The sequence below is a fragment of the Carettochelys insculpta genome, chromosome 1 (genome assembly GCF_033958435.1).
Source record: "Carettochelys insculpta isolate YL-2023 chromosome 1, ASM3395843v1, whole genome shotgun sequence".
In the NCBI taxonomy this organism is placed as follows: Eukaryota; Metazoa; Chordata; order Testudines; family Carettochelyidae; genus Carettochelys; species Carettochelys insculpta.
The window spans coordinates 53,202,661-53,217,084 of record NC_134137.1 but is presented as its reverse complement, the minus strand read 5'-3'; the positions used below and the strand labels follow the sequence as shown (position 1 = coordinate 53,217,084).

Sequence of the window (14,424 nt, the reverse complement as noted above, 5' to 3'; positions counted from 1 at the left end):
GCCCCTGCCTGCAGTGGCCCTGCAAGGCTAGAACAACCCCCCACCCTCAGCAGGCGGGGAGCTGCTATCTGGTACTTGTTAACCATGGATGAGGCTTTGTGGTTAACTTTTAACATTCCTACTTACAACCCATCCCAGAGAGAGGCTAGAGACTGCAGACAAATCATTACACCTCCCCACCCCACATCTCACGACAGTGGGATGTGTCATGTGCACAGCAACACTCCCTACCCAAAGAGAGGAAAGCATCATAGAGACAGCAACACTTCTTATCCAGCCTGTCATGCTGTCCAGTGTTGTGTCACAGTTAGTTTCCTTGTACCCTTCCATCTTCTATAACAGTGTTCCCCAAAGTTAAAACATTCACATACCTCTTCAACTTTATCGGTATACCCTCTTCTCAGTGCCGTAGGCAGTCTTAGGATGGCCCCAGGCAAACTCAGGGCAGTTCTTCTGGATTTTTTTTTTAAATGTCATGCAGAAAGAGCAGTTTTAATACTGTCTTGGTGTTGAAATGTTTGCTAACCATATCTACTTTTGTTCTCCAAAATTCTAAAGTTCAATCCCTATTTAAAAAATACACATAAGGTGCAAAAATAAATAAAAAAGTACAAAAGCTTGTGAGCTTTATCAATATCATCAGTTAAATGTAAAATAATAATTAAATTCAAATTTACATATGTACCTAGAAATAAACAAATTGATCAATGTGAGGAATGCAACTGCTTGTGACCAGACAGTAGGACAGGAATATCTGGCCTCATATTGGTGAGCGTAAGCCAAAGATGCAGCTCCACCTCAATAGGACGATTTCATTTTTTTGTTTTGATGCCAGCCAGCGCTGAGAATACCAACTTACATATGTATGAGATGGAGAGGAGCAGAAGATACTTAACTGCTTTGTCCAATAGGGCTGGATATGTGGAACCAGTTTCCAGCCAAAATGATGGCAACATCTTTTGCTCGAATGCTGTTTTCGGGAAGCTATCTGAAGTGAGCTCCAAGAGCCGTTATTCTGAATCTGAGAGATTATTTGGCAGTGCTTGGCCACTGATGAGGAAAGGGTTCCTTATATGCTGAAATCTGCTTTCCGTTTCAGGGAAGTACTTATGAACACCTTTCTTCAAGCTTTCCAATGCTTCTTCATAGTTAGCAACACATCAGCATCGTATCCCAGAGTACCTCATGGCCAAACACGATGTTCGAAATAGCGAAATTTCAGCAGCTCCAGACTTTGTTGTTAAGGTCAACACACTACATGCCTTCACACGTTCATCTCCCATCACACTGCACGTTGTTTTCTGGGACTTTTGGATAACCTTGTGCCTATTTTTGAAAAATTCTACTGGTTTTCTGTGGTATTTTATGTTTGCTATCAAAATGGTGCTCGAGGTTGGATGGTTTCATGCTATCATTTATGAGAGCTTCATAACAAACCACACATAGTGGAATAGGTTCTACCTCGTTACCAGTCCATGAAACCCACAATCTAAGATAATGTTCATGATAATTGCGGGCTCTTTTCATTTTCTTTCTAGTTGACACTTACAACACACAGATCATTCACACAGTTCACTAATTTGATCTTGACAGTTGTCTGATGCAATCATATCACTCACTGCATTTTTCATCACAGGTATCACTCACACTCACATTTCCTTCACAGTTTTCTATTGTACATTTCAAAGATCCTGTTTTTAGTCACCAGTCCACAGCAAAGGGGTTTAATATAAAAAAAGTTCTCTTGTTTGTGTTTTTTCTGTTAATGCACTGCATTCAAAGACATCCATTACTTGCTACAGTCTTTAGTACACCAAAGGTTCCAAATACTTATTCACATCACTCATTACAACTGTGGTCCATGCACAGCTGCCAGAAAGGCAACTGCAGCTTTGACCAGTGGCCGTGGTTGTACTTTCCTTTGTATAAGAGCTGCCAGACATTGCTGAGTGCACCATATTGGTTACTAATAATGTAAACCTGTGTGTGTGTCTGTGTGTATTTATATTTCTACACAATTCTTACCTCCTGATTGTTAGTAATTTATTTTCTGCTGCATTCCTCTTGTACTTAGACCGTGGTTGATGAATAAAAAAGCACCATGTCAGGACTAGTTGCTGGTGGTCTGCTGCTGCTGTATTTACCTGCACCTCAGAGGGTATCAAGTGACTTCAGTTCTTGGCCTAGGATTGATGTTTGCAGCCAGTGGGAGTGGCAGGAAGAGGTGTGGACCAGGATACCACTTTCTGCTGCTCCCACTGGCCATGAACAGCAGTCTGCGGTCAATGACAGCTGAGATCATCTGATACCTGTGAAGGTGCAGGTGAATACAGAGGTGGAGGTATGCCAGGGATTAACCTGATGGATCAGATTCAGCCCACAGGCTGGTATTGGCTCACCTTTGCTGTAAATTCCTTGAGGAAGGGTCAGGTTTTTCATTCTCCATTTGTACACTGGCCTTTTACAGTGGGGTTCTGATGCCTGGCTATGGCTCCTTGGTGCTATGGTAGTTCAACTAATAATAGATAAGATCAGATTTAAAAATTAAAACTGTAGGTTGTTATTGATTGATAACTGGCATCTAACAGGTATTCAGTAGGCTATAAGTTGGATTGGTTCAACGCATATCACAGAAACTACATCACAATGACTTTGTGTAACATTTTGTTAGCAGCCTGAGCAGTGGTCAAGCATTAACTGAGCACAGAAATTTGGCTATATCATTCTTGGGTGGGGTGATTCTTGTAGAAAAAGGACTGAAGCTTTTTGGCAGTGATATAAGTAACTGAATTGCTAAGGTCTGTACTGAACATGTACTGTGGATAACTAGAGAAAGCCAGTATTGAGGCAGTTGATGTAATTTATTTCTGAAATACTAAATTCACTTTTTAGGAGATACCAATTTACTCTTTGTGCTAATATCATTACTAAAATAAAAGAAAAGCTCCACCTTAAATAGTTTTTATTATAAACCTACTGAAATAGATAACTTTCATTTAAAACCAAAACTACATTAGCCCATCGTGCAAGTTTTTATTTGATGAAATGGATTACTAACTTAACTTTAACTGGGACTGTAAATGAGCTTTCATATTATAAATTATAGCTTTGAATAACTTCTAATTTTGCATAACATATTTCAAAGGCATGTTCTTGCTTTTTTTTTCTTTTCTTTTTCTTTAAAGATGCTTCATGCTGAATATAAAGTAAGACCTTTGGAGTGGCAAGATGAAATGACAATTGAACCATGTTCTAAAAAGATGAAATCAACAGACGACGCTCATGACGAGTTCTGGGATAATGCTTGCCAGGGAGCTCATGTGATAACTCACACCGAGAGAACAAACAATGAATGGATACCTTCATGCATCTCTGATGAGCAAGGAAAACAGGAATTGGAGCAGAAAGAAAATGAAAATAAAGATATCTTGAAAACATCCAGTGAAGAAGTCCCTGGTAATAGCCCTGAGATTGAGTCTTCTCATTCAAAGATCATGCAGAGTATAAGTCTTCCAAGAAAAGACAGTGAGATTATGGACAATAAATGCCCTTTCATTTCTGAAGAGGTCAATGAAGTTAATATTAAAGAAACTAGCAATTATTCATGCACAGTAAATGGAGGTGAAGTTGAGATTGAAGAATATAGTACAAGCAAAGCATTTATTGGGCCCCTTTACAGACCCATGGAAGAGAATAAACAGAGTGAAACTATGAATTTCACTAAATTTAGCACAGTCGGAGAGAAACAAAATACTGTAGTTGACCACAAATTTGACAAAGAGGAAGCAAAACAAACTCTTTCTTGTGGTACATCAGAAATAGATGAAGAATTGTGTCAATTTTATAAAGAAATTCAGCAGCTTGAAAGTGATAAAGATGAGTTAGAAGATAACTTACAGCAAACAAAAACTGGGTTTTCTCAGGAACGACCTATATCATGTAATAAATACAGTCAAACATCTCATGAGGATGAGCAGGATGTCTGGTACAGTAGGAAACAGTCATATGACAGTGAACAATGTTTCTATAATGAACCAAGTGGTCAGAAGACAGACAGTGAGCCAAAATGTTTTGACAATGAAACAAATGGCTGTGGAACCGAGAATCATTTTAATTGGCAAGCAGATTCTAAATTCTGGAACCATTCAGTCCCTCAGTTTAGGCCTGGATTGCAGCCAACACAGTCTTTTATAATACCTCAAGGTCCTCCTCCTCCTATGTTCCAGCATCATGTAGAAATTAAGACTCTTAATTCCCCACCTCATCAATCAAATATTCTCCATCTTCAGAATGATGGCTCTCATCACAAGAATTATGTGGGTTACGGTGGAAATAGTGGCGATACTAATAGGATCTGTCCATTGTTTGACCAGACTAACAGTTATGCTGGTCGTACAGGTATCCATAGTACGCACATTTCAAAAAATGGATCTAGCAACCAGAATGGATGTATCAATAGTGGTTTCTGTGAAACCAGAAAAGAATGTTGGAAAGATCCTAGAACTTACCAGACAGAGGAAGTACATAATTTTCAGCAGTTTTCAGAAGAAAATTTATGTAGATCACAGAAATTACTTCTAATTTTAAGAGGTCTGCCTGGCTCAGGGAAAACAACACTGTCTCGGTAAGTATAGGTTGAAATGATTAAACAGTAGAAGTCTGCTAGGTTGTTCTTGTTTTAGGTCCTGATCCCATAAAGATTTGCACAAGTAGTATTCTTGAAGTCAGTGGGACTACTCATATGCATTAGAGGGGTAGCCAAGTTAGTCTTTATGTTCAAAAACAAGAGTCCTGTGGCACCTTATAGACTAACATATTTTGGCGCATAAGCTTCATGGGCCAAGACCTGCTTCATGAGATGCATGCAAGAGGTGCCACAGGACTCTTGTTGTTACTCATATGTAATAAGTCTTTGCAGAATTGAGGCTTACATGGTGAAGAGACACAACAGTGAATATTGGAAGTATTAGTAACTTCATTGTTAGCTATTCTTTTGGTCTTTTTCCGTAAGAATGCTAATTATCGTGGTCAGGCCTGCTGATTAGGTTTTGGGTGGTAAGGAGGACAGTTGCACAGAGGTTCAGCGGTATGGCTGCTGCCACTGCTATTTTGACAGTGGTGGCAGCTGGAGATAGACCCCTTTGAAGTGCCACAGCAGTACTGCTGCTCTGCTCCGTGTGGCTCTGAGGGAAGAGAGAGGCCCACTGGTGCAATGTGAGCAGCACTAAGGGCTGACTGCCCTAGGTTCCACCTCCTGAGCTCCTGGCCCCTCTCCTTCTGGGATGCAGAGCTGGGCTCCTCCCCCACCTTGCCTTGAGGCCCATGGTGGGTGTTGGCCCCACTGGAGAGAGTTGTTTTGTATCAGTTTCAAAAATAATTTTTTCTTGGATCCAGTGATTCATGCATTCTTCTGTGTTGACTCCTGTAACTCCCAGCTTTTCTAATATGAAAATTAGCCACTGTCTGGTCTTTCCACGTCCTTTCTTAAAATGTCTTATTACATGTCTACCAATATTAATTTAAATTAGAAAGGCTCTTATATGCTGATAAAATTAATGGGAAGCTATCAACTTGAAAAATCTCATTTGTATGAGTGTTTCTGCTATTATTTAATTCTACAAATAACGTGATTGCTGGAAGTGAAAGACTGGGGAGAGCACCTCTTGTTTTTGGTGTGTTTAATTTGTGCTTTATGTAATAAATCTTTGTTTATTGTCACTTTCACTGTTTTTTCCAGTGTAATCAGGCAGTTTCAACAGTTGTTGCTGAAGGCTTTTTCCATGCAAGGGGACATAAAAGGTGTTTTTATTCTGTTCTTTAAAGGCATGTATGTTAGTTAAATTATAGAAATTCTCAGGGACTCAAGTCTGTAGAAACTGAAACCACTTTCAATCTTTTAAAAACCATTTTAATTGACTAGTTTTCAAGTATGAATAAATGGTCAGCTCTCAGAATGGAGAGATGTAAATAGTGGTGTCCACCAGTAGTCTGTACTGGGACAATGCTGGTTAACATTTTCGGTAATGATCTGTAAAAAGCGATACACAGCTGGAAAATTTGAGGGTGATATAAAATGTTTGAAGGTAGTTAAGTGCAAAGTAGACTGAATCACACAAAACTGGATGACTGGACAACAAAATGAAGTATTAAAACTAACATTGATTTCAGCATTAGCTTTCATGGGCAAAACTCACTTTGTCAGACTTGTGGAGTGGTGTTGTGTATATTTTTGCCTGCTTCTGTAATTTCTGCTCCATGTATCTGGCAAAGTGGGCTTTTGTGCACAAAAGCTTGTGCCCAAATAAATATGTGAGTCTTTTAGGTGGTATAGGATTTCTTGTTTTTGCAGATAAAGACTAGCACATACACTCCTCGGATAAAATGGCAGGTGAAAATCAGTGGTGATAAATGCAAATTATGCACACTGGAAAATATAACCCAAACTATACATATGAAATAATGGGGCCTGAATAGCCATTAACATTCAAGAAAGAGATCTTGGAGTAATTATGGATGTATGCTCAATGTGCTAACCAAAGGAAAAAAAAAAAAGGTCAACACTGTTTGGATTCATTAAGGAAAGGACAGGTCCATTAAATCCTTCCATATCTGACAGCCCTGGGACCTGGAGGTTGCCAGATATTCAAATATTCTGGATAATAGAGAGGTAAACCTAGCAATGTGTAATGCTAAAGAAAAACAAGATTAGATATTAAGAAACAAACAAAAATGTATGCATAGAACTTTGTGTACCAGCACCAGTAGTATTGTACACTGTAAACTTATACAGTATTTCCTCTATTTATTTGTATATGCTTTTAGGACACTGTACTTATGGAAAACATAACTAAAGTTTACATATGGTTAAAATGCCGGTTATTGGAGAGTTCTGGATGATAGAATGCTGGATATGAAAGATTTACTGTAATAAGAGAAGATGTAATTACTTCAACATAAACCACATGGTACACCCACGTGTTCACTTCTGAACGCAGATGTGGTCACTCATCTCAAAAAAGATAGAATGGATTTGGAAAATGTGCAAAAATGGAAACAAAAAAGATTAGGGCATGGAACAACTTCCATGCAAGGAGAGATGTATAATTCTGGGGGCTCTCAGCATGCGAAGAGATGAGTACAGTGGATATGATAGAAGTCTATGACATATTGACTGGAGTGGAAATAGTAAATGAAGAGGTGTCGTTTGCTTCGTCTCATAACACAAGAAATGGGGTCACCCAGTGAAATTAGTAGGCAGCAAATTTTTTTAAAAAAGCATTTCTTTGCAGAATGCAGTCATCCTGTGGAACTATTTGCCAGGGGATTTTGTGAAGGCCAAGCCTATATAACAGGATTCAAAAGAGAACTAGATAAATTCAGGGAGGACAGGTCCTTCAGTGCTGTTAGCGAGGATGAGACAGAGTTGCAAAACCATGCTCTGATGTGTCCCTAGCTTCTATTTTTTGGATGCTGGGAATGTGTGATGGGATGGGTCACTTGCTGATTACCTGCTCTGTTCAGTCTCTCTGAAGCACTTGCCCCTTTGGCCACTGTCAGAAGAAAGGATGCCGTTCTAGATGTATCATTAGTCTGGCCCTATATGGCCATTCTTATGTTCTTATATCACCATGGTTACATAACTCAGTCCTCTTGCAAATGCATTTTTCAGTATGTAAACATACTTTAATAATATAGAAAGTTTTATTTCATATTTAAAATATTAGTTATGACTTTTGTTGTTTTGTGTTCACCCTTTTGGCTGGGGCTAACCAGTACACGGAAAGTAGAATATGTTTCTGGCTAGCAGGACTCTTGTGCATTTCTTATGTTGTCTTTTGCAAATAAGAGAATACAACAGAATGTGCTGGAAACATGTCAGTACAACATAAAACATAAAATGATAGGTCAAATGTATATAACAATGAGTTTGTAAAATTTAAAAATAGAAACAAAGGCCATGAACATCCATAGCTTTGCAAAGAGACTTTCTGAAATCACTGGAGCTCCTGAGAGTTGCGTGGATATAGCTGTACACAGCCAAGTGGTGGATTGTGGCCTAATTATCTACTAGCAGTTTCATTAAGGTAGGTACCATCTATTAAGATGGAGATATTTCTGTTTATAAGAATCTATTGAGTTGTCAGTTATTGCTACACCTGAAATACAGATGGTTTATACAAAGGGAGTATAATATATAAGCCAGATCTCATTGCCAAATATAGAATTATCTTGAGCTGTATAAGAAAGTCAGTTACTTGTCTGTAATCATGACTTCCTGACTTGATGACTGTAGTATCTATAAAAGAATTTTTTTACAGGAGAAGCAAATATTTGAAGCGCTATCAGGCATGGGCAAAACTCACCATTTACCTTGAAGTTGTTAAAAAGACATCAGTACTACAGTACTGGGCTTTTCCTGCCCAGGAAGAAACTTGAATACAAATTTTTATATGTTATATATCAAACCAAGCCAGCATATTTTTTGTTAAAGGAAAAAAAATTTCACGTAACTCAGTTTATACCAGTTTGAACTAAAACAATTACATAATTGTATGTTTAAAATGTCATGTTGTAAATTGTAAAACATGTTGGGTGGGGGAAGAAATTAACAATTGTTCTTGGCACAGTCTTGACCATGCTTCTTTGAACTTGGATGATGAGTATATTTTGGACTTCATAATTCTAAATGCCATCATAAATTGCTGTGTTACCACACTATAAATGCATAATAATAAAAATATACTCAGATTAGGTACTGTTTTATGAGCTTTATCTTAATGATTGATCTGGAAAAGCAGGGTCTAAGATTCTGTGGTTGAACTTTTATGAAGACGTGTGGTTTTCTGACTGGTCCACGATGTTAGATTATATACTGCTTATGATCCACAGCAGATCTCTTGTTGATGACATTGGGTTTTCTGCATTGTCAGAGGAATGAGTTGTGTAATAATTAAACTTTTAACTAGTATAGTTACTGCAAATTTTTATGGCCATGTATGGTATTTTACTGTGCAAATGGAGACACATGTGCCTCTGTTGTTTATGATTTGGTCTATTTGCCTCCTTTCATAGAATCGTAGGACTGGAAGGGACCTCAGGAGGTCATCTAGTCCAGCCTCCTGCTTCAAGCAGGATCAGCCCAACTAAGTCATCCCAGCGAGGACCTTGTCAAGCTGGGATTTAAAAACCTCTGGGGATGGAGAATCCACCACCTCTCTAGGCAACGCATTCCAATGCTTCACCACCCTCCTGGTGAAGTAGTTTTTCTCAATATCCAACCTACTCCTCTCCTTCCGTAACTTCAGACCATTGCTCCTTGTTCTGCTATCTGACACCACTGAGAAGGGTTTCTTTCCATCTTTAGAGCTCCCCTTCAGAAAGCTGAAGGCTGCTATTAAATCACCCCTTAGCCTTCTCTTCTGTAAACTAAATAAGCCCAAATCCCTCAGCCTTTCCTCATAGGTCATGTGCTTCAGCCCTTTAATGATTTTTGTTGCCCTCTGCTGAACCTGCTTCTCACATCCACATCCTTTTTATACTGGCCCCCCCCCCCGGGTTATCAGGGAAGGTGTGGGGCCATTACTGGATCAGAGAGGTAACCTAGTGACAGATGATGTAAGAAAAGCTGAAGTACTCAATGCTTTTTTGCCTCAGTCTTCACGGGCAAGGAGAGCTCCCACACTATGGCGCTAGACAATGCAGGGTGAAAAGGTGAAGGGCAGCCTTCAGTGGAGAAGGAACGAGTGAAGAGCTATACTGGTGGCCCGAAACTGGACACAATATTCCAGATGTGGCCTCGCCGGTGCCAAATAAAGGGGAACAATAACCTCTCTAGATTTGCTCAAAATGCTCCTCCTAATGTACCCTAATATTCTGTTAGCCTTTTTGGCTACAAGGGCACACTGTTTACTCATATCCAGTCTTTCATCCACCATAACCCCTAGGTCCCTTTCGGCTGTACTGCTGCTTAGCCTGTCAGTCCCCAGCCTATAACAGTGCTTGGGGTTCTTCCATCCCAAGTGCAGGACTCTACACTTCTCCTTGTTGAACCACATCAGATTTCTTTTGGCCCAATCCTCCAATTTATCCAGGTCACTCTGGATCCTACGTCTACCCTCCAATGTATCTGCTTCTCCTCCTAGCTTAGTGTCGTCCACAGATTTGCTGAGGGTGCAATTCAGTCCCTCATCCAGGTCATTAATAAAGATGTAAAACAGCACCGGCCCCAGAACCGAGCCTTGTGTCACTCCACTTGAAACTGACCACCATCCAGATATTGAGCCATTGACCACTGGGCCTGACTGTCAAGCCAGCTTTCTATCCATCTTATAGTCCATGGATCTAATTCATATGTCTTTAAGCTATGGGCAAGAATGTTGTAGGAGACTGTATCAAAAGCTTTGCTGAAGTCAAGGTGTATCACATCCACTGACTTCCCCATGTCCACAGAGCCAGTTAGCTCATCATAGAAGCTAACCAGATTGGTCAGGTGCGACTTGCCCTTGATGCATCCATGTTGACTACTTTTGGTCACTTTCCCCTCTTCCAAGTACTCCAAAATGGGTTCCTTGAGGATCCCTTCCGTTATTTCCCCAGGTTCTGAGGTAAGGCTGACCAGTCTATAGTTCCTTGGATGTTCCTTTTTTTAAACATGAGCACTACGTTTGCCTTTCTCCAGTCATCTGAGATCTCTCCTGATTTCCAAGAGTCTTTGAAGATAATGGCCAAAGGCTCGGCTATGACATCTGCCAATTCCCTCAGTACCGTTGGGTGCATTGAATTCAGATCCATGGATTTATGTACATCTAGTTTTTCTAAGTAGCTCTTTGCTCGTTCCTTCTCCACTGAAGGCTACCGTCTACCTTTTCACTCTGCATTGTCTAGCACCACAGTGTAGGAGCTCTCCTTGCCCGTAAACACTGAGGCAAAAGAAGTATTGAGTACTTCAGCCTTTCTTACATCATCTGTCACTAGGTTACTTCTCTTAACCAGTAACGGCCCCACACGTTCCCTGATAATCCTCTTATTGTTAACATGCCTGTAGAAACCCTTCTTGTTACCCTTCATGTCCCTTGCCAGCTGCAGTTTCAACTGTGCCTTTGTCCTGATTTACTGCCCGGCATTTTCCAGTTGTATATTTATACTCCTCCTCAGTCGTCTGTCCAAGTTTCCACTTTTTATGCGCATTCTTTTTGAGTTTAAGCTGACCAAGGATTTCCCTGTTAAGGCAAGCTGGTTGCCTACCATGTTTGTGTTTCTTACTATGCAGCTGGATTGTTTGTTCCTGTGCCTTTAGCAAGACTTCTTTAAAATATCGCCAGTTATCCTGAACTCCTTCCCCTTCATCTTTGTTTCCCAGGGGCTTCTACCCATCAGTACCCTCAGGGAATCAAAGTCTGCTCTTTTGAAATCAAGGGTCTGTATATTACTGCTCACCTTTTTTCTTTTGTAAGGATCCTGAAATCTACCTTCTTGTGATCATTGCAGCCCAGGTTGCCACCCACTTCGATTTCTCCTACTAGTGCTTCCCTGTTTATGTGCAGCAAGTCAAGTTGTGCATGACCCCTGGTCAGTTCCATCAGTACTTGTACCAAGAAGTTATCCCCAACATTCTCTAAAAACTTCCTGGATTGTCTGTGTTCTGCTGTATTGGTCTCCCAACAAATGTCTGGATAATTTTGTGGGTTTTTGCCAACAAAAACTTATGCTCCAAAATATCTGTTAGTCTACAAGGTGCCACAGGACTTCTTGTTGTTCTGGATAATTAAAGTCTCCCATGAGAACCAAGGCCTGTGATTTGGAAGCTTGTCTTAGTTGTCTGAAGAAATTCTTATCTACCTCATCTCCCTGGTCTGACGGTCTATAGCAGACACCAGCTAAAATGTTACCTCTGTTGCTTCCACCTCTAAGCTTAACCCAAAGACACTCAACTGGTTTTTCGATGTGGTGACATTGAAATAGGCTATTTTGATGAATAACGTCTACACGTCCTCCAGGGCTGGCAACGTCGATGTTCAACATCGACGTTGCGCAGCACCACATCGAAATAGGCACTGCGAGGGAACGTCTACACGCCACAGTAGCACACATCGAAATAAGGGTGCCAGGCACAGCTGCAGACAGGGTCACAGGGCGGACTCAACAGCCAGCCGCTCCCTTAAAGGGCCCCTCCCAGACACACTTGCACTAAACAGCACAAGATACACAGAGCCGACAACGAGTTGCAGACCCTGTGCATGCAGCATGAATCCCCCGCTGCAGCAGCAGCAGCCAGAAGCCCTGGGCTAAGGGCTGCTGCACACGGTGACCATAGAGCCCCGCACAGGCTGGAGAGGCAGCGTCTCTCAACCCCCCAGCTGATGGCTGCCATGGAGGACCCCACAATTTCAATGTTGCGGGACGCGGATCATCTACACGGTCCCTACTTCGATGTTGAACGTCGAAGTAGGGCGCTATTCCGATCCCCTCATGAGGTTAGCGACTTCGACGTCTCGCTGCCTAACGTCGAAGTTAACTTCGAAATAGCACCCGACGCGTGTAGCCGCGACGGGCGCTATTTCGAAGTTAGTGCCGCTACTTCGAAGTAGCGTGCATGTGTAGACACAGCTATAGAGTGCAACTCCTCTTCCTCTTCTCCCCTGCCTGTCCTTCCTAAATAGTTTATACCTTTCCATTACCGAGCTCCAGTTATCCAAGTCATCCCACCAAGTTTCTGTTATTCCAATCACTTCAAAGTTCTTAGACTGTGCCAGGGCCTCTAGTTCCACCTGTTTGTTGCCCATGCTTCTTTCTTTTGTGTACAAACACCTTAGAGAAGTGGCTGATTGGCCCGCTTTCTCCTCCTCACCTAGGAATCCTACTTTGTTGTACCCTGCTCCTTCCCCACTTACCTCAGGGCTTGCGTCTCTGTCCCCCAGTGAACCTAGTTTCAAGCCCTCCTCACTAGGTTTGCAAGCCTGCCCGCAAAGATGCTTTTTCCTCTCTGCATTAGGTGGATCCCATCTCTTCACAGCAGTTCTTGATCCTGAAGCAGAATGCCATGGTCAAAAAACCAAATCCTTCTCTGCTACACCACCTACGTAACCACGCATTTACCTCAGCTATTCGACAATCCCTACCCAGACCCCTTCCTTCCACAGGGAGGATGGATGAGAACACCACCTTTGCTCCATATTCTTTGATGTTTCTTCTTCGTAGGGTTACATAATCTGCAGTGATCTCATCAAGATCACTCTTGGTTGTGTCATTAGTTCCTATATGGAGTTCCCACAAGTTCCTTTTTTGGTCTCTGAGCTATAGGGCATTCCAGAATGCAATGTGCCACATGCCGATCTATTTATTTCTTCTCTGCCTATTCTGTCTCCTTTTGAGATAATATGGGATAGTTGCCTAGGTTTCTCAGAATTCACTGATATAATTAGGCAGTGTGATCATTGTGTACACATTTTGGCAGTGGCAGAAAGACTGCTGTGTACACGTACATTTAAACATGTTTACTTGAAACCTGTTAAAATAATAGTGGGTCTAAAATGTGGTTGAAAAATATGAATGTATTAAGAAATCTCATTCTGGTCCATAGGCTGAGATTTTTATTGTGTTGGTGAGGTAGTAGATGATTCTGTTCCTATAACTAAGCTGAAGTAAATCAACTTTGCTCATTCACAGATACGTTTTGGCAAAACTAGGCAATATTGAAATGAATTTTAGATGCAAAAGTTGGTTAATTTTATCTCTAGTCAGAATTTGAAAATAACGATACAATCATTCATATGAAAATTGAGATTTCTTCAGTAATGACATCTTTATGATGGTAGTCCATGACAATGTTAGGTGAAAATACTGAATTATAAACATGTATGTATAGTATGTACAATTTGGTGAAAATGAATGGTGTGGTTTTTACTGCTTTTGTGTAACTGATTTGTATACTTGAGGTTGCAGTAGCGTTTCCAGTGAACTAGCAGTGAAGCGATTAGTGTGTAAGGTTTGTTGTTTTCACCATGTTGCTCCAGGTAGGCATGTACTACATTGAAAAGCCCTACAGTTACCAGTGAGAGTAAGGATTGTCTAGAGTGTTGGCTTGTGACTCAGTAGACTCAATTGGGTTACTACTGACTGCCACAGACACCCTGCGTGTCTGTTCCACATGGTATCCACCTGCAAGATATGGGAGCAATACTTCCAAGGAGTGTTTTATGTTAATGTATACATTAAACAATTTGGAAGGTGTTTGATTGCTACTGTGATAGAAATTAGGCACCTGTGTATACACCCTGTATGGAAAGGAGGAAAAAAAAGCAAAGAAACAGTGTGGAGAAAAGAAAATCCTTTATTTTGGGTTGGAAATTATTGTTTCTTTTAGCTACCAAACTGAAGGTGTTGAAGATCAAAAATAATACAGCGTTCAAACTTCCCTGTGTTACT

The 14,424-nt window shown here is 40.8% G+C and overlaps 1 protein-coding gene and 1 long non-coding RNA gene across 7 annotated transcripts in view; one reads left to right on the top strand and one right to left on the bottom strand.

Moving 5' to 3' along the window:
* N4BP2L2 (NEDD4 binding protein 2 like 2) overlaps window positions 1–14,424 on the top strand; it is a 91,448-nt gene that overhangs the window by 2,236 nt on the left and 74,788 nt on the right. For all 6 annotated transcript variants that reach the window (XR_012644279.1, XM_074986335.1, XM_074986307.1 and 3 more), the window contains exon 2: window positions 3,186–4,624. Coding sequence is in view for 5 of the 6 variants with exons in the window: in XM_074986335.1 (XP_074842436.1) it covers window positions 3,186–4,624 (1,439 nt within the window). In the remaining variant the exon portion in view is untranslated. The remainder of the gene's footprint in view (window positions 1–3,185; window positions 4,625–14,424) is intronic.
* LOC142008973 (uncharacterized) lies at window positions 503–13,060 on the bottom strand. The gene is made up of 3 exons (XR_012644286.1): window positions 12,891–13,060; window positions 2,400–2,515; window positions 503–566 (listed from the first exon to the last, which is right to left on the bottom strand). It is a non-coding gene; the product is annotated as an uncharacterized LOC142008973 (long non-coding RNA).